This window comes from Seriola dumerili, unplaced genomic scaffold (assembly GCF_002260705.1).
Source record: "Seriola dumerili isolate Sdu_G_001 unplaced genomic scaffold, Sdu_1.0 BDQW01000291.1, whole genome shotgun sequence".
Lineage (NCBI taxonomy): Eukaryota > Metazoa > Chordata > Actinopteri > Carangiformes > Carangidae > Seriola > Seriola dumerili.
Genome location: NW_019174546.1, coordinates 471286 through 495978, shown reverse-complemented (window position 1 = coordinate 495978; position 24693 = coordinate 471286). Strand labels below are relative to the sequence as shown.

The window sequence follows — 24693 nt, the reverse complement described above, 5'->3', positions numbered from 1 at the left end:
TGTGACGTCTTGGGCTCTGGGATCCTCCAGTTTTCTACCATTTTATAACAATTGACTGATTAATCAAGAAAATAAATGGGACATTAATCAATTATGAAAATAAGAGTTAATGTAAAATAAGCTGACTCCCTACAACTAACAAACGAAAACATATACAAACAAAGTTTTTATTTAGATAAAAAAAGACAGGTGCATTTTTATACAGTCTATACACTGTTCAATGACAATAATAAGAAATCTCTGATTTGCTACAAAATCAGTGTAAACACTTTCTGGTTGGTCATTTTCTTAAAGTCTCTGTGATGAGACAGACACAAAGAGTGCAGAGAACTTACTGTAAACAATGCACACCTCGCTCAATGGATATAACACTGATAGAAATTGTACAACAAACACATAAAGGCACTGTGCTGAAGCAACAAAGAGATGATATAAAAAAAGGAGATTGATTATGCATCTGTTTTTGATTGTTGGAAGATTACACATATTAAGATGTATTTGTTGGCCCCTCTCAGCCCATGACAGAGGAACTGTTGAGACACTTTAGTGCCGATTTTTGTTTTGTTGGTCAGTTTTCCAGGAGTCATCCACACTGACCTGACCTCTGTTCCACAGGCTGTATATATTATAAATGCAGTATACACTTCAGACACTTGGGGGCAGCACTGCTACAGTTTACTGCACGCTCCACTGTGTGCACACTCCTGCCGTCAACAGGTCAACATCTTTGGAAATATGGCAATTAAGACAGTAACATCTCCCTATACCTGACAAATCCATCACATAATCCCCCTGTTAAATATCAAACGTTTCCATCTTGTTACCTCTGGACAGGGCCAGGCTAGCTGTTTCCCCTGTTTTCCAGTCTTTTTGCTAAGCTAACCTGTTGCTGGCTGTAGCTTCATATTTACCATATAGTCTTGAGAGTGGGATCAATCTTCTCATTTAACTCTCAATAAAGCGATTAAGCATATTTCCCAAAATGTTGAACTACTACATTAAGGGCTTTAACTGCTTAATGCAACTTGTCTTCCATTACAATATAATGGCTCTCAACCTTTTTGGCTTGTGACATTCAAAATAAAGCTTCTTGTGACCTTGCACACAGTGCAGAGTTGTGAGCAGTTGAACTGAAAGTGTTACTCTTTTCATCTGAATTGTGTTATGACCCAAAAAAGGAAAATAAAACTTAAAATTTTCTTCAATATATTAAAAAAATAAAGCAAAAAGCACAGAAAAGACAGAAAAATGAGCAAGATTTGTGAAGCAGAACTATGTCGAACTATGTCTTTTTATCTTTTGGCCTTTTATTTATTGACCCCCAGCTGGGAACCACGGCATTATAAGATCCCATTCTGATCGCTCAGAGATTGTTGTTTTAACATTTCCAGGTGGCAAAGCTGCTGAGGAGGCCGAGGTCTAACATCAGTGGCGGAGCCAGAGAGCCAGCTACCTGACTTTCCAAAAGATCAAACTAACAAATGAAGCGTATAGCTCATTCTATCCAGATCACAAATGCTGTGGTCATCTCTGAATAAAAAAGTCACTGCTATTTACATCTATAATTTGACCAGATTTCCTCTTTGGCCATTTGCCATATTTTTGCCACTTTGCCCCCAGCTCTGTCTCTGGATAATTTTGCACTTCTGTTTGTACCGTTAAAACTCACATCTGTCCAGAACAAGAACAACTTCAGATTTGAAAATACAGCATAATGTGGATGTGATTGTCCGCCACGCATCGTTCACGCTGCAGGTTGTCCTTGGGAAAACAAAGTGATTGTGATTTTGTGTCTGGTTCAGGGCCGTCATCATGAGTCCAGGTAGATGGAGTAGATCTGATTGAGGCAGCGGTCGACGCCTCCTGCCTGGAAGAGGAAGCTGTCGTCTGGGCAGGGAGACATGGAGTAACCGCCCCCTGCCTGGCCCTGCAGGTCCTGCAACAAGTCAAACCCTGAGAAGAGCAAAACAGAAGATGGATTAATCAATCAATCGGTCTTTCTTTTCTTGATTTGCAACCAGGTGACACTGGTTTGTCACATATTGATTAAAAACAACAGGGAACTTCAGAGACAGTACAACTCGGAGGAAATGACAACCAAACCCTCCTAGAGCAAAATGAGCAGAGAAAGGAGAAACCCTGCAGCAAACCAGACCTACGCAGATTCTATAAAGTCCGAAGTATGTTTAATAGAATCTGCATATACATTTAAGAAAATGTCCGATGTGAGTTTAACAGGCCTACGGCAACAGAAAAACACATAAAGCTCATGTAGTTCTGAGGGGCTGGGTTACTATGTATGCCCTTAGAAATGACTCGATCTGATAACAATGGCAATCACAAGTGTTTATGGTTGCTCCGAACAGCTACACTTGAGGGCGGTGTAAAAAAGATTGTAAATATATATAAAATGTCTTTTAAATATGAGAATAACTGAGCATATTTTCTGGAAGACATTATAGTGTTGCACTTGGTTGTAAACAGGAAAAGTGACATAATGGTGTAATGAATAAAAAAAAAGAGGGCTAAAGGTTAAATCCTGCCTACTTTCTCACCTCTGTACCTGGCTGATCATCTTTGGAAAAATTGCACGACACAGCGCCCTCAGTGATGACATGTGAAAAACGTGGTGGGTGCCAACAAGCACTTTTTACCTGCGGAGTGAGAGGTGGAGGGGTTTGAGAAGTAACTGGCGGGTTCAAAGCCTCCATCGTTGACTGGTTGAACCACCTTTCCTTCTCCGTACAGACAGCCTTGGGGAACCACAGAGGAAATGATGGTGGATGCCAAGAACAACACCAAGACCAGGCTGTATATGTCAGATTGACATGATAAGGCTGCTGATGCTGACAGTACCTTGCTGCTGTGGGAAAACTTGCTGTTGGTGGCTGTAGGTTTTCTGGTAGCCCTGCAGCCGGACGTCAGCTCTGTCTGATGAAGAGCTCACTGGGCTGACGTCAGCGGCCATGAACAACGATGTCGGTCTGTTCCTGTTGATAATACAACACCGGGCAGCTGAATTACTCAGAACACCAACATTAACATTTATGTGAGTACTCAGTTGGGAACAAGTATAGAACCATGATGAACATTTAAATGTATTAATTTATGTTTTCTTCATAATTTCTGTTGCTTCAAACATTAAAGGAAGAGATTGGGTTAGATGAGAAGGAATGCTACATTAGCATGTTTGGCTAACTAGCATGCCTACGTTCAGGAGTTGTAGCCTAGCCCAGCATTACTTCCAAGGCCAGTGGTATTTCATACTACTAATATTTTGTGTCTTTACAGGTTACTACATTAGTTTCATATTTAATGCACAGACATTTTGACATGTTTGCCAGTTTCTCAGGCAAAAATGTCAGGACTTTGATGTAAATAGATCCATCTTTTTACATCTTTATTTTCCATGAATCTTTGATTTAACGTCATTCATTTATTAATCTAAATTTAGATAATTAAATTAATTTACAGGATTTTCAACAGGAATATTAAGAACAACAATAATAAAAAATAAAACAAACAGAGGACTCGCAACTGAAGAAAGGCATTTAAAAACTTTTTTAAATCTACTGTAGGTATACTTATTTAAAACTTGTTTTCATTAAACTTTAACACAAATTTCTGATCAAATCAAACAAAGATCAAATCCTTTCCAGTAAGTCCAGGCAGATAACCATTAGCTGACAGTATGGCAGCAGCTTTTATCACACAGTCATGTAAATACTTCAAACCATGCACAAACAGTACAGTTTATATAAGCATTTCCACCTCAGGGGGGGGGGGGAATGTAGGCGTGCTTTGTGCGGAGCTGTATCCATTGCTATGCTGCAAGAATGTGCTGACTGTGCACAAACACTCTGACTCAACATGGAAACGAATGAGTCAGTTGAGCCAAGTCGACAAGAAGAAAGAAAGGCGGTCAAATCTCTCTCCAAGGAGATATGCAGCTGAAAACCCCCAGTATGGTATTTGAGTCCCCCCCCCCCTTCCTCCTTCAAAGAGCTCGCTCTCAGAATTTCATGTGGCCTGAGAACTCTCCTCGATGATGTACTGTAGCATATTGGTCCCCAGAGAGCCAAATGGCCTTGGTTTCTGCTGGAAGGATTTTAGAGGACTTCATAAACAAGCCAAGCCCTGTCAGAGATACTGATGGCTGCTGGCCCAAGCGCCTTCTATATACGCATCTGACCAGCTATAAAAAAAGAAAATGATTGGAGATTTCTTTACATATCTATCATTTGTCATCCCCAGGTCTCTTTATTACCCATTTCCCATGTCAAATGCTATTACATTTAATTTAACAGTCTGTGCTTTCAGTGGAGAAACACAATAAAAGCCAAAATTAATCAGAAGGACTTTTTGAAACCCAAACTGATATAAGTTACAGATGGCTGTGGCTTCCCAAGGTAATAAAATCCAGGCTTTGTATAGGATTATGTAAACAAAGTGGGCTTTGATATACTACGACTGTTGAAATGAATGTGCTGCGATGACTACGAGCCCCAAGAATTCAACACTTCTCTGGATTCCCCTCAGTGGCCCCTGAACCAGCAGCGCTGACCTTAACTATAAACAACCGTCTGTTCCACGGCTTACATTCTTGCGACGCTGCAACAACATAGCTGGGATGTCTGAGTCGTGCCGTGCGTGGCCCTGCTGGGTCGATCCGCTGTTTTGTGGCCGGTGTGCCCAAAACTTCTCAGATGCATGAGCTTAACAGAGAGCCCACGCCTGAGGGAGCGGCTGTCAGCACAACCTCAGGAAACTGTTTCTCTGATCATATTTTACCAGCTAAACCCCTTCATCACTCAGTTTTTTTTTTCTGTGCAACTAACTACAGCCAGCTGCCCTCCTTATATCTGGAATGAGAGGAATCCTGCTTGCAGAATTTAAGATCTAATGTTTATATGCACTTTATACTGTATGCAACCCTGCCTTAATCCATGGCTGCTTTTTAATAGCAGCATACTTGGGCTGGATCAGAAGAGGGGATGAGTAGGTTTTACCAAAGGTGCCAGCTCGTGCACGCAAAACTTATCTGTTTTCAGTTTTGGCAGAGGAAAACCTGCTGAGTATTTCTGTAATATAGATTTACTGGATCACAGAGGATCATGTTGAATGTATGTAATGCAGATGGAGATTTAATGTGAACTAAGGCACCATCAATTAGGCACTTAGAGAAACTTATTGCATGTTAGTGCTGCAAGGAATACAAAAATGTGTGGACATGTCAAACATTTCAGTTAACCCAGCTATTTGGATCCAATGTCACTCGGAGCTTCTGCAAAGTAAACTTTGTTGCTTCTCTTTCCTTCAAATTGTATAATAGCGTTTCTGTGAGAGCCATCCCCAGTTAGTGCGCCTGTATCTGATGGACTCCAAAAAGCCCATCCAAGCTCTTCACCTCCCCTCCCCCTTGACCACAAAACACACAAACACTGCACATCACAAATACTCGCTGATGGACAAGCCTCAGCGCGGGCCTCTGAATCCCTCAAGTATTAAATAATTAAAAGACGTCAAAAAGGCTCGTCTCCGCCAGAGTAAACACGCGCCTGGCTATGAGGTCAGAGCTTGATGCCGGCTGTGCTGCGAAGCAAAGATAATTTACTTTCACGTGTTTAACGTCTCGCTAAGTCATTTGGGGGAAAAACAAGTGCTTGTCTGGTATTGGCTTTGGCAGGCTGTCGCGTACTGCGGGCACCAGTGGGATTCTATGACATCCTCAGTCTCTATAAAGAGACGTCAATGGACAGATTGTGCATAGCTTCATGGAAGCTGTGGCTGCAAGCTTTGAGGCAATGGAGGCAGAGAGATGCTGCCTTAAAGAAAGCAGTTATATGTCCTGAACACACACACACACACACACACACACACACACACACACACACACACACACAGAAACTCTGACCTAAACATCACATTAAAGGACTTAAACTGGATGCTCTGAAGTCAAGAAATCCAGGTGTAATGCAGGTGATAGAAGTGAAGCATCTGGATGAAGTTAGGCGTTCATACTGTATATTCATTTTTCAAGGCTATCCACTGTAGTTTATGTTTCTTAAATTCAACATTAGTGAATATGATGCTGTTTTATTACTGAAATCTATCTATCTATCTATCTATCTATCTATCTATCTATCTATCTATCTATCTATCTATCCATCTAGACCCTTTAATATGATCAAACGCAAAAAACAGTACTTTCCATCAAGGCCCATTTCCATGAATGTCTTTTTCTTCGTCATCTCAGTGTGTTTGGGTGTGTTTTATGCATTTGAAAATACAGTGTTTTGAAGGACATCCAAAGCCATTAATGTTAAAACAAGATTTAAACCAGATTTGAACACCAAAACAACTCTCCAGGATTTTCAAGGCCCTTTTTGAGCTCTGAACAGCACGCGTGCACACACACGCACGCACACACACACGCACGCACACACACACACGCACGCACACACACACACACACACACACACACACACACACACAGTGTTACATCAAATAACAATAAAATGCATCATCATTACTAATATTACAATATCTTTTTTTTCCTTCAGTTTACAAAAAAGAAGTCCTTGTCCTTGTTGGTTCACTAACTGGAAAATTTCCAGAGCTTTCTAGTAAATCTCATCAGTGGATGAAAATGATGAAATTCAGCTGAAAGTTCTGTAAATTTTTCCAGGTAGTGGAGCTTGTGCGAAGAATTTCTTAATTGAGGAGATTATATGTCAATGTTTAAAGACTTGTCTGAAAGCTTCAAGTTTTTTCATCCTTTAATATGTTTGAATTTGTGTTCAGTGAGAAAAGAAAACATCTTAACACCAATTTCCAGGTCCAAGTCCAATTTCACAAGAAAATATGTTCATCATATGTGAAGATTTTAGATCATTTATTAAGCCACAAAAATGTTATTTTGGCCCTTATCAACTCTCTTTTATTGGACGACCGCCTTTGTTGTTACTATTGTGACAATAAAAGTTAGTTATAGGCAAACCTTCAATGACCAATGATTTGAGGCCATATTGTCCAGAAACTGCAGCCCTGCAGGCTTTCAGCTGTATCTTTTTAGTCTCACTTCTACTTTTATACTTGGCAGACAAAATTTGTCTCAGTTTACAGTACACATAAGTTCTGTGGCCTCCAACTACCCAATCAGCGCAACCACAAAGCCATAACTCCATCTCTGGTGATAATGTCTCTGGTTTATTCAAGAATGCATAAGCTCACATCGCTCTCCCTGTGATTTCCAGACAACAGAGAGGCGAAGCAAAGTGAATGCGAAATCTTAAGAGTCACATCCAAGCAGGGCTTTGATGGCATCCACGTATTTGAGGTTGAAATAGGATTTCGGGGTTTGACATAACACAGGGAGGGACTGCTCAGAAGTGTTGGGCAGTTTAAAAAATGCTTCAATGCTAGCCAGAGACGTCAAACGAATACATAAAAAGGCAGCAGATTTTGGGGCGAACACCCGAAAATACACCGCTGTAAGAATGGATTTCACATGAAGAGAGGAGCAGAAAAATTGTGGTCAGTTTTCACTATTTTTATCTCCAGTAGAAAATAGCTCCAAATGAAAAACTGCCAAATTCAAATGAAATCCCATTCAGCTCCATTGTATTGGGTTGGCAGCAGAAGTCCCAGCATCAGATAACTCAGAGCCGTGCCAGACACCACTAGGGGTAAGCACGAAAATGTGTTTTAAGTTGTTTTTCTTTTTTTTTTTTTTTTTTATGTGAATGAACTGACCATTTAAGTTTGCCTCTGGGTACATCATCAAGTATCATTAAAGTACTCTTCCTTCCAAGAAATAAAAGCAATATAATTTTAAAATGAATGACGCAGAGAAAATAAAAAATATATAAAAAGATATTCTTCAGTAATTTATTGTTTAACTTCTGTAACTTTTCTTAATGGTGACTTCACTCTGCGAAGCTCTAGACTAGTGCAAAACCCATAATTTCAAAATGGGAAAAATAATCCTGAAAAAAATTAAGCACTGCTGAGGAAGCTCATGTGTTGACATTCAACTTTGAATAAATAAATAATCGACACTCACCCCTCTCTCATGCTCCCCGGGCTTGTGAGCGAAGATATCGGGCTGTTGGCGTCAAAGTTTCCCTCTAAGCCTTGATACCTGGAGCAGGTGTCTGCTGATGGAGGGAGGAAGTCCTGTTGTGTCCCCCTGTTGTGGACGGTGCTGCTGTTTGAATACACACCTGAAACACACACGTAGAGATTAAAGGTTTATTTCACTACCTTTATGAGTATGCGTCACCATGTGAAAAGTTTGCTCCTACGTGGAGGTTTGTGCAGCTACTGCTTGGATTTATATCCGTTACAGTGGAAACCAACAGTGACGCAGTTTCAGGAGAAGCATGTCCATAGAAACTCATACTCAAGCCCAAATGTGGCTGTATACTCAGGTACACATGGTTCAGTGGTAGATAAGTACCTTTACAGTGCAGTACTTGTACTTAACTACACTTTTGAATTACTTTTACTTTACATGAATATTCTGCCACTTTATACTTCTACTCCACTTCCATCAATATTGTACTTTTTACTTCATGACAAAATTATCTGGCAACTTAACTTACAAGTTACTTACGGATTATGATTATTAATATAAAATATAATCAACAAATAAATTATGAAGTATTATTACAGATGAAGATGAAGGTGCAGTGGTGTTTAGCCTGCCAACTTCAAGGGCTTATGGGAAATGGAGTTCATTAAAGGCTGGTAAAAACATCAATATTGAATAAACAACATGAGATCGTTTTACAAGCTGCTGTACTTGTCTAAACTTACGAAGTGAGCCACACAACATATGGTTAATAAAGTCTCTGTTCCCAGATTGGGGATTTGGGTTTTTGGATTGGACTTTGAATGATGTTTTCTTACTTTTGGAACAGAACTGATTTAATTTCAGCTCTCGCTACAGCCATCAGTGATGTCGCAAAATGATGATGACTAAGTGTTTAAAATCTCAATTTACTGTTCAGTACCAAGTAAACTGTTGGCCAGGCCTCACTTTGGGCTGGCACACACATGAGAGTCCTGTTCAGTTTCTTCTTTGTGGTATGGCACAGTGCAGATGTTGGATTATGATGTTTACTTATGGGTCATAAAGTGTGCATCTAAAATAAGCCCCTGATAGTTTATGGATGTGCAGGCAATAAAAGAGAAAGAGCCATATTATTTATTTTCCAGTATTATTATTATTATTCCTATTAGCAGCTCCCAGTACTCCTGCAGCTTGCACTTGAATCTCTGCTCTTTAGACTTGGGTTTCTTTGTTCCTGTTCTTACTTTCAATTAATACATTTTATCTTCACTGTTGACCAACTGTTTACAGATCCTGTTATGTGGGGTAGCAAGTGGGCTAGACTGTAGCCTGGGGTGGCCACATCCACATCAGTTTTCGACACAGCTAATGGTTAGATGGCTAACTACGCTAGCAAGAAACAGAAGCCACATTTAGTCACATTTCAGTCATTTTTGGCAAACACATGAGTATTTTGCAAACACACCGAGCCAGCAAACGGACAAAGGAGAAACTGATAATACCGCAAGAAGGGTTTGAGAGGCTTCTTTGAACAATTTAGCAACTTTTTTTTTTTCCATTTCAACAGTTCACATCCAGCTGGTTACAGTTTCCTTTCCCTGTGAAGTAGCAAGCAACAAATTTTTCAGAGTCACCTTTAAGACGGACGTTTAGTTTTCGCTGGTGTATTCATTTAAAAGCGTATCACGTATTCCTGCTTGCCATCAGCAGAGCTTTCAACACTTGGGTTTTGACGATGATGGGATATGTCACTGCACATCCAACATACCTACAGTAATGTACATACACAGGTATATACATGAGGTCTCACGCTCTAACATTTGGCCCCTTTCTGATAAGGACAAAGTACTCTTGGGACGTTTTCAAAATTAAACACTGACATGCTTGTTTCACCCTGGATAAACATAGCTCGTAGTGTGCCGTTTGAGGCTTTTCCCTCAAAGTCTTCTGGGTAAAACTGCAAGTAGTCTGAAGTAATAGACATGGACAGCTCTCCTGGACACTCTCTCCTCTCTTTTGCCAACTGAGCCTCAATGTACCTGACAGCTTCTTGATCCCAGTTCAGCCATTGAAAGGGAAAGAAAAAGAGCTTGGCTGGAAAACTGGTTTGGAGAAGCTGAAGGACGAGCGGGGAGAGGGCCAACTTGCCCGCAGTCAGTGCCCGGTAATTGGACAAGGTAAACACTGGCATGATGAGCTATCATCGAAGGAATGGGAGGAGGAGGGAGAGGAAAAGGAGCAAATGAGGCCATGGGAGGAAATTAAAGAGACAGCTTAACAGCCCAGGTGTTTGGCCAATTACCCCTTTTTCTTTGTTTTTACTCTTTTCCAGAGAGGTGTTGGAGGCTAAACACAGATTTCCACTGCTTTTGCTACCGTTTCATCTGCGCATACCTGTGAAGTCATCTAAGCCCGGTAAAGGTGAGCCGTTTCCTTGGTGAGAAGGGGCGGAGCTGTGGAGGTGCTGCCTCGCCAGACAATCGCTCAAAATGTCCGACTCCAGCATCGTGTGCACTTGAACCTGTCAATAAGACAAAACACAGATGTTCATGGAGAAGTGTAATACGGCACATTTAGTATCATGTTTTCACGTTGGTGAGCATGTGCGTTTGCCTGCCTGGATGCAGGGATGAAAATGATTATGATAAAGCTGTAGCTTAGTTGTCTTCCAGTTGTTGTTTTTTTTTTTTTTGTTTTTTTTTGGCAATACAAATTCCATGAGCTACATTTGAAAGTATTCACTTCTCTTTTGATTACATACAGTAGATCAATTGAAAACACTGAGTTTTCTGCAGGCGCTTTTCTACTGTTCATTTTTCATAGAAATGATGCTTGCACCAGATGCCTGGTTCTTGTTTTGTCTCGCGATCCAGCTTCTTAAAGTACAAACTCCAGAAATCTTGTTAGGCAATCTTTATTCCAAAATGTTCTAACAAAGTTAAGGCAAGACAATTTACTTTATTATCCAGCGTTAACAGAGCATCCCCCAGGACTTTCCAAAACAATTTATCGACAGCTCCAGGACTCAGAAGAAGCTCGCGAAGGACACCCAGGAACCACAAAAGAGGGATGAATAATCAGCGAAAAATGTTCGCTCAAACCAGTGTTTATGAAAATGCAAACTTCAAGAGCTGTGACACATCAGCTAAAAGAAATGTATAACCGTAAGGAGTTTTACGAAGTGCATGTTTAATATTTCAAAGTCCTGTTGAGCCCCATAGGATTTTACTGCAGCGCAGGGTGTGTTAGCCATGTCACAACTTACAAGCACACGTGGTTGTGTTTAAACCAAACAAGGCATGGGAATACACACAAAGCCCCAGTGTCACTCATGGTCCATAGAAAACAAACAAGGCCCAGATAACGCTGAACAATAGGCTCCCTATTCTGACTTCCAGGGAGTGTGTGTAATACTTTGTTTTGTTGTATTTCATCCTACTGAATCACAAACATGCTTCCTCTCTCCTGCTGCTGCTGCTGCTGCTGCTGCTGCTGCTGCTGCTGCTGCTGCTCTCCATCTCTTTCTCAGAGGAACAAGAGTTGTTCATGGAGCGAGTGTGTGTTACCCAAAACCACTGACCTCGGAGAAATCAATTTTTAAAATCTTATATAAAGAACCATGTCAGTGTAAAACTCAGTTTTTTGGAAGAGTAATATACTTTTTGTGCCTTAGGGTTAAAAAAAAAAAAAAAAAAAAAAAAAAAAAAAGGAACAAACTGTCTCACATGCCTATACACTGGATATTGACTTTCATCAGGTGGGACTCAGAGAATGAAATCAAGATACAATAGAGGAGAAAAGAGAGTTTTGCTTTTCATTTCCGTCTCTGAGACTGTCGGCCTTGCTTTTTCTCTTCACTACTCCTGACTTCTTCGCTCGACACTCTCAGGATCTCTTTTACTTTTTCTCTGATAAACTACTCTACGCTCATAAACTTCTCAAACTTAACCTGTAATATGTAACACAGTTCTCCAGCAGCTCTGATATTGAGCATTAGTGAGTATATTTGTTCTCACTCGCTCCTTAATGAATGTAAATATTGAGCACACACAGCTCTGACAGTGAATCTGTTAGTGACTGATGCTGCTTCTGTTGTTATATCCACTCACATATTTGTACTTAAAATGTTTAGTTTGGGAATTTGACACAGTAAATTTATAGCCATTACTATTTTGAAGGCAGATGCTTTTTTTTTCAATATCTTTGCATTTAACCTTTTTCACAAAGAGACAGATTTTACTCTTATTGGGGCAGAAACGTCTCTGAAACAGCTTTTACACCATCCGGTGACAATGAATGCAGCTAAATCATGGATCTTATTTCCATTAAAAAAAAATCTAACGTTGATGCGGATGTAGCTGAGGTCAAGGAACAAAACATGATCTTTAAATAATGAAGAAATGGGCCCACAGTTTACGGAACGTCCTGGTGGCTTGGGGATCGAAGACGCTGATTATGTAACTGCGACGTCTCTGGTTCAAGTCCAGCTGCGTACCACTATCTCCTGTCCAATAAAAGCTTCAAATGCCCCAAAGTGCCACCCCCCCCCACCGGCCTGCTGCTTTCACTGTATTGTATTCACAGCCACTTCTTCTAAACCACACTACTGCTTGCTGCTGGTCCACCACATCTAATCTAATAGAGTCTAATCTAATCTATTTTAGAGGCACAGGGAGGTTTGATTAAGGAGGCGTGTCTCTGATGCTGGTGGTCAGGGAAAGTAATCATATCCTGCTCTCAGCTAAATGTCCAATGTGTAAAAAAAACAAAAAAAAACAACAACCCATAATTGCAGTTGGTACCTTGACCTCTCTCTCCTGGAGGCCTTTGGCTGAATGAGCCTTGACGTGCTTCCGTAACGAGCTGGGGTCGGTGTAGCGCTTGGTGCAGCCCGGGATCTGACAGGCGTACGGCTTCTGTGAAGGAAAACCACAACAGGAGGCGGTGAGAGAGACGGCAAAGAGACAAAGGAAATGAAAATAAAATGAAAATAAAATGAAAATAAATTGCGACGCTGGCTTCTCATCCCCCTGTTATATATCATCAGTCTGTGAAGTTTATTGTGTTATTTTGTGATGTAATATCTCCTCCAGTGTTCAAAGGAACTGCGCTCCAGCTTGCAGTCAGTTCCTGCTCTGCGAGAGGAACAATCAAAAGTCAAAAATAAAAATGAAAATACTCTGAAGGATTTTGCAATCTCTTCCAATAGCCGTGTCTACTTCAGTATTTATGTTACACATTTACTGCATTTCCCATTTTGCCCTTGATACTGAGGGGGCTGAGACCAAAACCTCACATTTACCGTTAATGTTTAAAATCGCTGCAACGTTTTTCGCTGTCAAGCTCAATTTTAGCTGCTAGAAAACAAACTCGACAAGAGGAAATATGCCACAAAACAGCAAAATACACAACACATCAACAGCATTTTTTGAAAGGGTGTGTAAAGGTTTTAGGGATTGTGGTTCATAAAGTGGTAGAGGCTGAACCCTCTCGTCTGTGCTCTGCAAACATCCCAAAACTCAAGACTTTGTGATGTCGTCTTTACCAAGAACAGATTCACACAACGTCATGTGTCACAACACTCGCCACACGATGAAGTTAATACAGTCACACTGGATGATGTCAAACATAAAATATAATAGTGTTTACAAATAACAAGCAGAGTTTGGCTGAGGCGCATCCAGATGGGTCACAGGTGTTAATGCTGTGTACAGTAGTGTTGTGTATCACAAGCAGAAACATTTTGGATAAATATTGTAAATGCGGCTTGTTGGCGTGACAACTGCACTAACAGTGACAGGATGGACATGTAGATCGTGTCAACATTTTACGTAACGTGATTCTCAACTGAGAGCGGAGCATATTTACCTTTCGTCTGCAGGCTTAAGGAGAGGAAGAGAGAGAGGAGTTAAGAGATGTACTTTTTCCTGTTCAGCCGTAAATCAGTTCATTCATAAGGTAAACTGTGAATCAGCAACCAGTCCAGAGGTTTTTCTGAATCAAAGACGCACATATTCTGAAGTTTGGAGACTGCACAACACATCCCTTACTGAGATGTAATATATAACATAGCTATATGTCCCTTTATAAAGGGGTGGTGTTGCCACATATAGCCCCTATAAGGGGATATATTATCATCACATATACATCCGCTGGACATATGTATAGCTTCTGTGTTGTTTTCATGTCGACCATGCTACTTTTGTCCTCCCAGGTCAAAATTGATCCAATAAGTTTGACTATTGATAAAACAGGAAGTATAGAATTATTACACCTTTTCAGTCAGCTTCATTCCAACTCATTACCATAACTTTTACACTTTTTTTATTTTATTTTATGGTAAATAGACCTAATTTACATAGAAATACACCTTGTTTTTGAGTTGTTTTTTTTTTAAAAAGTAGAAATTCTGAATTATTTTTTACTATAGTTCCAATCAGTGCAACATTGGTTGATGGATTATCACAGACAGGTATATGTCAAAGTTTAGTCAGGATACTGCAGCACATAATGACACCTGTTGTCTTCCCTGAAGACCACAGATGCTATAAATATGAATAAAACACCTCAAAATACTGATCATTACTTACATTTGCAAAAAAGTGTAGTAAGGAACCATCCATGTTTTTTTCAGGCAATTACGTGAAAGAAAACCATATTTCTGATATAAAAACATTTGAAAACAACAGGACAACAGGAGGGATAAAGATATTTGTTTATAACATGTATGATAATAGAATTTGAAAATGTGCATATATTAAAAATATCTATGAAGATTTTTAATATGGTATAACATGTTGCCATCATGTATGTTAATTATAATATATTCAATTTATGTATACAAGTTTATCAAAACAGCATACATATACAAATTCTAAATGTTTCTATATGTTTTTCATTATTAAGTTCTCATTCATTTTAAACATGTCTATCTGCCCATTCTGTGAAACTGGTCTCAGACTTTTGGACCCTACTGTGTTAATGATATCACCATGTACTGACAGGCTCTGGGATAGATATATATTCATGTAATATATGTCTACAATATAGGGATACATACATAAACATACACATTTGTATGGGCTAGCCATATATGTCAATATATGAAATAGTTTTCCAATAGGTTTCATAAAAATGTTAACACATTTTATTTTATATGTGCATGTATGTCATATGGAAATTCGTTATATGTACAGTACCAGTCAAAAGAACAGACTGGTAGTGTACATATATCACATATGGGATATATTGTAGACTTTCATCTTCACCTGATCGCAGTGGAATATATTCCACGCAAAAAACAAACAAACAAACAAACAAAAAAATCGGTACAAATATATAAATGTTTTAACACCATTAAACTTAAGAAGCATGAAAAGAAAAAGCTGTTTTCTGTTACTGAGGCTGAGTTGCTTGTATTTCACAATTTCATCAAAGCTGTGAGTTAGGATGAGTTAACGAGACCATTTCCATGAATCTAATTCCTTACAGATTTTTTTCCCCCCTTTTCATTACTCACTATTCAACCAGGTGGAGTGAATTAAGTTCCCATGAAAACACATGTACAGAATTTAGTTGAATCTTGTAGGTTTAAGTACCAAGATCTGAACATAAAAGAATAATGGTAACAGCAACGCAGCAGGTTTAAAGATAATATTTTGAACCAATTAATCCTTTGCTCATTAAACTCCAGCTCTAAAAATCTGGTAGGTTTCAAAACAGCACAAATCAGGTCAGTAGTGTCCAAAAGTTGAGAGAGAACGTGTATGTGTGAGTTTGAGAAACAAGGGGACAGGACTGAGGAACTGAAAAGGAACTTTGTAAGTTTAAAAAAATGTTAATAATTGAATGAAAAGTCATACTAAAAGGCCTATAGGTGTCAATATACTGGAGATAGTGTAAAAACTACATCTGATGTTACTTTTTTATGTCAGATTGTGTTTTGTACAGAGAGATACAATAAGCTGCAGGACCTTTTCAGCTATGTTGCATCGTTTTCTATTGTGCGGTTTTATTGAGAGAGTTTGCTTTTGTTTCCTCTTTTGTTATCCCAAATAGTTTGTGTAATCCTTAACACGAGAATTGAAATGAAATTTAAACATTTCAAATTTCAGGCGTGCAATCAGATGTAGATCTTGCACCAGAGCAAGTAAGCACTCCTCCACAGTGCCTAACTCTACATGCTGGCAACAATTGGGCAATATCTTATTCTTTCCAAACTGTTTCTGAACAATATTCCCTGAGAGCCCGACTCAGAGTCTAAACAGATCAACTCTCAATGAAGTGCTGAGCTCTACTGTCTTTCTAATCTTAAAAAGTAATGCCATGTAAAGTGATGATGCCATTTCGTAATATTGAGACGTTGTGTAAAACACACGAATATAAATGTCAATGTGCAAGTGTGTGTGTGTGTGTGTCAGAATCGAAACAAAGACTTTCTTTCAAGAAAGTGTGTTTTCAGTTGCTATTTTGATCGATAATTCATCATCTTTCACCATTATTGCTGATTTTGGCTGCATCATTTTTGGCTACCAAATCCTCACTGTCACGTACACACGTCTGAAATACAAACTGGGAAACAAATCCATCAGAAACTGGAGTAAGGTAGCTGTTAATACTGGCTGTAAAGTATTAAAAAAACAAAAAAAAACAGCTACATTTCAAGTTATGTGAGCTGCAAATTGTTTGTGGAGACACGTCTGCATGAGGCTGACCTCATTTTAGAAACAAACCCCAAACATTCGTAACACAATACAACTTATTTAGTCAAACTCAAGTCACTTGCATTGACACCAGTCTTTTCCCGGCTGGTTGTTATACTATATTCAGCAATTACTTAAAATCAGACGGGCCAGATGTGATGGCGCCAGATGCGTCTGATTCTTCATTTGTGACGCAACTGCGAAGCCGCTATCGGCCGGCATGAAACCACGAAAAGAAGAAAATGTCTTTCTCCTCTTGTTGTGCTAACACCGCAGTGCAACGTACAGCTTCATGTCATCCGTGTAATAAGAGGTCTGATTTGTTGGATTACTGCTAAGTCCTCATCGCTTGTCAGCAGGAGTAAAAATAACTGTGGTTTACAGGAGAAACCCGCAGCAGGTATGCAGTTTCACAATCCTAAAGAATGCCCAGGCTCTATATCAGGCAAGTATGAAGAACGAGGAGGGAAGAAGGGAGCGGTGACCCTCTGAATAAAGATGATTTTGTGTGTGTTGAGTTTCCCTTATTGCCTCACAAATATTGTGTATCATAAAGAAGTACGCTGAACAACGTGTAGTCTTTGGAGAGAGAGGTTTTCAGACACGGACTACTTCACATGGCTGGCTTCATCTGACAGTTAAAGTGATGGTTTGTTGTTATTCAGACTTTATGTGAGTGTTCCTTACAGCGTTATTAAGACATGTACAGTGACAGAAGAATTATTCAGCTCCTTAAGTAAAAGGATCAATACCACAGTGTGGAAATACAAAAAATTCACTGAAGTAAATAGACGGTGTTAAATTATCACATTATAGCCTTTGGTGGAAAGGTGCATTTAGAGTTTTGAAGTACTTTACTTGAGTATTTCCATTTTCTGCTGCTTTATATTTCTTCTCTACTTTTTACTCCAATACATTAATATCACAGATATATAAGTTACTTTATCAAGTAAAATTTTACATTCAAGAAGTGTACAGTAAGCATATAGACACTGATGCATCAGTATTAACAATCTAACAACGTCAGACCGACTCAGATATCAGACATTTTACTGCACAACAGATGCTTTTACTTTTGATACTTTAAGTGCATTTTGCTGATGATATTAAATTTAAGTAGGATTTTGAATTCATTTTGAAATCATATCAGGATCTGAGTACTTCTTTGACCCCTGACTGTATAAGTAAGTTAAATGTTGTAGCAGGCCCAGGTGGAGCTGATGTTAATTACTAAGTTTATAACAATCCATCAAATTTGTTTTGTGGTAAAATCCTGATCTACAAAGTATCCAGAAACTAAAGCCGTCAGATAAATGTAGTGAAAAGTATATAATTTCTCTTTGAAATGTAGTCAAGTAGAAAGTAGTGCAAAATAGAAATACTCAAGTTAAGTACAAGTGCCTCAAAACTGTATTTAAATACATGACCTGAATAAATGTCCTTTCCATCACTGGACATGAACATACCTTCATGGAAAGAGCGACAATCCTGGCATGATATTTGGCCCCTGGTGCACGACCGGGAGCAGCGCAGAGTTAAAGAGTCTGGATTTCTAGGAAGAAGCCAGTTTTCTGTTCTCTCACGGGCTGCATCAGTGGTGGATTTCATAACTTATTTTGCAGCAGAAGCCTAAATTTATGACCATGGTGAGCGCGATGGGAAGCTCGCCCCCATGTGACGTTATGAGATGTTGAATTATGCTGCCTGTTTTATTCAAGACATTAAGCTGGCACTCCCATTTAATTTCATGCAGCTGGCATGAATGAAAATAGGAAGTATAGGGAGGTTTTGATGGGTTTTTTTTTTTTTTGATAACCTGATCAGACACGAGGAGAATCTCCTCAATAACAAACAAACAACAAACTTCAACAAACTTCTCATTCAGAATTTTGTGATTGAATGAACTGATTTCTCTTCTTTGTGAAATGTCAAAAAAAGGCATTCACTTCAGATTTATCGAAAGCGTAAGACTGCATGTGTGTGCAATAATCTACCTGATAAAAAATGCTGTTCACTGGTTTCATGCTGTATACAAACTATAAAGGCAGGTGTGGTGTGGATGGTGATGTGTTGTCGTCCGCTGACCGTGTCCAGGTGTGTGCGCTGGTGTTTGGCTCGATCACTGGAGTTGCTGAAGGCCTTGAGGCAGCCGGGGTGCTGGCAGATGTACGGTTTCTCTCCGGTGTGGCTCCTCAGGTGGATCTTCAGGTTCTCCAGACGGGAGAACGCCTTGGAGCAGCCCTCAAACTGAAAAGGAAAACAAAAAAAAAAAAAGTCTGATTACATAAAGACTGATGAATTAGTATTTCCATAATGTGGGTGGTAGGAGGCAAGAAACTTTGTCCAAGTGTTGATTTATTTACATGGAGTGTGACACCTTGAACATGTGTAACCAAAAATATGTACAAGCAACTCATAGCAACTCAACTCCGCGTGCATGCGGCTATACTGCTGCGCTCTCCCTGCTAGCAGAGGCAAGCACTGCTTAAATACCCCCCCCCCCCATTCAACTCCAGCCAACTGCACCGGACCATTTTTGCCATCCCAATCTCCTGAAAACAGCGGTCTGACGAAGTTAATGGTATTTTCAATAACCTCCCAATATGGCCCAGTCAGTCTACCATTTTAACCTGCATACATAAATAACTCAAACTGAACGTTCACTAAAGAAACACCCCCCGCCCCCGCACTTAGTCTACCCCGGTGACATCACTGATGATGTACCCAGTGTAGACAGACAGACAGGAAGTGTTTGGGCACTTCCTCCTTTAGTCCCTGGAGCACATGGTGGGTATGGTGAGCAGCAGACACACAAACAATTGATTTGTGGAACTTAAACTGTACCAACAAACAATAACTTATCTTAACAATACATGTCTGTGTTTTATTAAAAGAAGTAATGATGTAATGATGTACGAACTGTAACCAAACAAAATGCAAAACACTACAAACCCGGGTTTACTTATGCATCTGCAAATGGTTGCTAAATGATTAAACTATGATGGAAACAATTGACGTTCAGGTAAAAGAGGGGGACAAATGGTGCGTCCTCACCCACTTTGTCGCACATAAGAAGCAGGATGCTGGTTCAGAACTTGTGTGAACTTGCATCATTTGCTGCACGCTTTCATCCAACACAGGACACATCAAGAGCAGTTCAGAGTTCAATGTTTTACTCGAGGAAACTTCAACATTAAAACCTTAACGGAGAAACCTACGCTACCACCTGAGCTACAGCTGCCTCCAGTTTGAGGGGCTTGCTTGATAAAGGGCTGGCTGGAAGAAAACGTTTATTTAGGATGCCCCCTAAGTGGATGATGCATTAAAGGATGAAAACATTTTTTTCAAGTCTGCCTTAAACAGTGTATTCAGAAAGTCTTAAGATCCCTTCAATTTTTCACATTGTTAGGTTGGAGCCTTATGCTACAATTTAAAAAAACAACAACAACAAAGAATCACATTGAAATAAGTGTTCAGAGTCTTTGCTTTGACAATTGAAAAGTAGTTGAAAAGTCCGGTGCCTCCCATTGCTTCTGTTTTACGCCTTGATTGGAGTCCACCTATGGTAAACTCAGCTGATTGGACATGATTTGGAAAAGACGCCTCTTTATATAAGGTCTCACAGCTGACAATGCACATCAGAGCCAAAACCAGGCCCTGAGGAGGAAGGACCTGCCTGCACAGCTCAGAGACAGGATTATGTCGAGGCACAGATATGAGGAAGGATATGAAAAAATTCTGCTGCACTGAAGGTTCCCTAGAGAACAGTGTCCTCAATAAATCTTAAATGGAAGAAGTTTTGGAACAACCAGAACTCTTCCTTGAACTGGCTTCCTGGCCAAACAGAGCAATCGGGGGAGTAGGGCCTTGGTAAGAGAGGCAACCACGAACCTGATGGTCTCTCTGGCTGAGCTCCAGAGATCCTGTGTGGAGATGGCAGAAACTTCCTGTGAGGGCCAGGTTATACTAAAAAGCCAAAATCCAAAATCCAAAACAGCCACCCTAGCAGACTGAGTCGAAAAACTAGGTGTCACACAGAGAGGGAGATAACAGCACTTGTTTTCAGTCTCTCCAAGAAGACATTCATAGGGTTTCACTCAGTTGTTCAGGTAAAAAATAAATGAAAGAAAGAGGTAGAGAGAAGTTCAAACCCAGCCCAGCTTTCTCACCTCCACACAGCTGGCCGATCCCTGAGTGAAGTGGGTGTGAAAGTCAGATCATCGCTCTTCGGAAAGTTACAGAAACGGTCGCACACAGCTCCTCTAATCTGACTTTCAAAGCTATCCAACAAGCCGCTCTGACAGAACACACTGGCCCCATACTTGCTCCTCCAACAGAAGTGATGGGGGACAACATCAGCACACACCGCTTGTTCTGTGTAAAAACATTTAGCTGAGCTAAAATGAGGCTTCAGCATTCAGACAAATCAAGTTAGCGTTCTTCTTAGTCCAAAATCCTCTCTGTGTTGACTGTCTGTCCTCAGCTCAGCAGGAAAACTCTGTCCAGGGAAACAGAGAGAGGGAATTTGTACTAAAAAGACTTCCACTTGGTTTGACTAACATACAGTATGTCAGGGACAACGAGTAGCTCTATGGCCGTTACATATTTATGTTGTATAGGTCCAAGTTTTACCTTCCCTCTGGAGACCAGAAGACATTAAAACATCAGGACTTTTATCCTCCTACACAAATCAGAGACAAATCCCTTCAGCATCTTGAAACCTTGTTGGCCTGTGACATTATTTCATTTTATTTCATTTCACAACACGTATGAGTGATGTTGAAGGCCCAGCCAACAGAAATAGCTAGTAAGGAGGCAATTTATCACAATTTAAAATCATACAGTTTAGGTTATTGAATCATAAACTTTCAGGTAGCGCACACACACACACACACACACACACACACACACACACACACACACACACACACACACACACACACTGTGGTAGGTAAAAGCGTTTCTGTTGGACTGACGCCAGGCGAGGAGCAAATATGAGAGTCAGCAGGCTAAACACTCTGCAGGCCAGAAACCAACGCTTTATAACTTTACAGAAACTCTGTCACATTCAATCTCTGATCTCAAAGATTTCAAATTAGTCTCGTTGTCAAATGTGACAGAGGTTACAGGGGAATATTTCTCAACGTGTGTTTCCAACCTCCTGCAGCACTAACGGGGAGTCACAGAAGGTTTAGACAAATTTTAACATTCTTCAACGAACAAAACTGCCTGAATTTCACTTTATGTGGTAAATCCAACAGATTTGTGTAAATTAATCTCATAATTTTTTTTGCCATGAATTGGTGGTTGAAAAATAAGTGTCTTCTACTAACAAGAACAATTAGGACTCAAAATGAGGGCAATTTCGTCCGTACACTTCAGAGATATTAAAAGATTAATTCCAGATATGGATTTGTTTCTGAAAAGGACTAATAGTGCTTTAGAAATAAGACTTTAAATTTGACCCAGTTGTATACTAAAAACTAGAAAAACAAAGCCTGTTTCATCCTTTTCTAAACTAATCTGAAGGGAAATGTGGAAACAGTCTTTTCTGCCTAATATTCATTCCAGGGTTTTATTAGGTCTCACTAATGAGTCAGTAAATGTCAGACACCTCATTTGCTTTAATAAATCTATACATGAAAAAACAAACCACTACATCATGGTGATTAATTAATTCAGGGCTTAAAATCGCCTCGGCACAAAAAGCAAAAAGTTATAAGCAGCCCTTAAAAATACAGAGCAGCGAAGCTCAGACACATAAGAGGTCACATACACTGATGGTGTGGAAAAGTGAGGACACAACATGTTGCGTTTCAGATTTAACGTCAACATCTTTCAGCCTTATATCAACGGAGCTGTTTAATTCTAATCAAACGCATCAGTTTGAGTTATTTGAAAGAAAGACAGATCTTTCAGTCATGTACTACATTGCTACTGCAGTTTAAAGGCTATTTTTCCAACAAAAACAAAAAATCAAACAAATGAAATTGCCTACGCTTCCTAAATAGAAACAGATTCCTAAAAACCTTTGACAGGGTAGAAACTGGAGCACAGCTCTGGTTATAGTTTATGTTCTTTATTTCCTCAGCAGCGTGAGAGATGTATAGTGTGTCTTCTTAAAGCTTCTGTTATAAGAATTATGTTTCCTTTATTACCTCCACCAAAGAGGTCATGTTTTCACCCGTGTCTGTTTGTTCGTCAGCAGGATTACACCAAACGTACTGGAGCGATTTGCAGCGGGCTTGGTGGAGGGATGGGGCATGAGCCAGGGAGGAAGCAAGTACGTTTTTGGGGCAGATCCAGATCATTTACTGTGAATTTGAATTTTTTTTTTCCCCCTGAAGTCTGGTTTATGTTGTTTGACAGTGGCCTTGGCGGAGGTCTGCATTGTCTGAGTGCCCTTCTAGTTTTTACATGTGATGAGAGAATGAATACTAATCCTATAAACACAAGGAAACTATACAATAATCTTTACTCTGTTGAAAGGTATCCGGCAATTTTAGATTCAGTTTGTTATTCCTTACTATGATTGATCTCTCCTGTGATGTTTCCCATGTTAATCATCACATTTTTGAATGTTTGTCTTCATACGGTGCAACATGTACTTAAAGGATAAGGCCGGTGATATTCTATATGTTCAGCAAGTCAAGAAATCCCATGAAAACACCCAAACCAATAATGTGTTAGTCCATGTCTTTGTGCTTTCAGCAGCCTGTGGCACTCGGCTCCAATAAAGATGTAAATCTACATCATTTTTTATTTTATTTTCTAAAGAAATAAGACTGAATAATTTTCTTAAGAAAGCAGGGCACTGTAGTTTTGAGCAAACGTTACTCAAGCAGGAGTAAACAGTCCATTTGTCAGGGATTATTTTCCACCGTGGATGAATACAGATTTGGTCCTTCAAATTAAATGTCAGAATACATCGTTTGTACCTGTCCCGCAGAATGACGCACAGAAAGTGTTTTGTGAACCGACGTACCCTATCACCGTCGGTCTGTGACTTCTAGATTTGAATAGAGTCTGGTTCTGTCGGTTCTGTCGGTTCTGTCGGTTCTGTCATCTCCACTGTTAGTAAGTGCTGCTGATGGTGGGAACCGTTGTGTTTCTGTATAATATTGTAAGATCTTGACCACAAATTACTCAGTAAAGTGCCCTGAGATAATGGATGTTATGATTTAGCACTATATAAATAAAATAAGTGATTTAAAACCGTTATAAATCACTGTTGATGTTTTATGATGTGACAACGCTGTGGTTAAGGTTTGGTTAGATTTAGGCACAAAAACGACTTGGCTCGGTTTGGGGAAAAATCATGGTTTAGGTTAAAATTACTAGTTTGTTAAGGGTTGGGGAGCTTCAATGTTCATGGTTACAGTAATGAACACTTGGTTGAAATCGTGGTCATGCTTTGAAAAAAAAGAAAAAAGAAAAAAGCAGACAGTCAGTTGGAAACAGGACACAATGTTTAAGTCTGATGTTTTATTGACCCATCCATTCGCCCCGACCTCCTCCCTCTTCGGACTTTGTGGCTCTGCGATCACGTCACCTTACGTCCTCCTTTGCCAGAGGACAAGAGTCATAATTCCTGCTGCCACCAGACGGCTTTGTCACTTGAATCTAAATATTTTTCGTTTCGGGGCTTTTGCTGAAACGACTGACACTGTCCTGTTTTTCTGGGAGGATGTAGGTCACTGATGTGTATTTAATAGTTTCTGGACAACAATGGCGCTCTATGGCACCGGCCCTGGCTACACAGACAATACTTGTTACTAGGATCGTTGTAGGTTTTGGTCTTTTCATGGGGTTCGTTGACAGGAAGAAAAATATAGACCATCACCAGGCTTGTGCTTTGTATCTACATATGAATGTCATCTCAGCACCATAAATTATGAATGATGGATCTACCAC

The 24693-nt window shown here is 39.8% G+C and overlaps 1 protein-coding gene across 1 annotated transcript in view; it reads right to left on the bottom strand.

Annotated features, from left to right (window-relative positions):
- Window positions 1-930: 930 nt before the first annotated feature.
- Window positions 931-24693, bottom strand: part of LOC111231111 (zinc finger protein GLIS1-like) — a 45749-nt gene continuing 21986 nt past the window's right edge. Inside the window, exons 3-9 of the mRNA XM_022758110.1 lie at window positions 18865-19026; window positions 12880-12993; window positions 10472-10598; window positions 8066-8225; window positions 2857-2990; window positions 2655-2753; window positions 931-1953 (exon numbers count right to left, since the gene is read on the bottom strand). Of these exons, the coding sequence (XP_022613831.1) occupies window positions 1811-1953; window positions 2655-2753; window positions 2857-2990; window positions 8066-8225; window positions 10472-10598; window positions 12880-12993; window positions 18865-19026 (939 nt within the window). The 3' untranslated portion in view covers window positions 931-1810. The remainder of the gene's footprint in view (window positions 1954-2654; window positions 2754-2856; window positions 2991-8065; window positions 8226-10471; window positions 10599-12879; window positions 12994-18864; window positions 19027-24693) is intronic.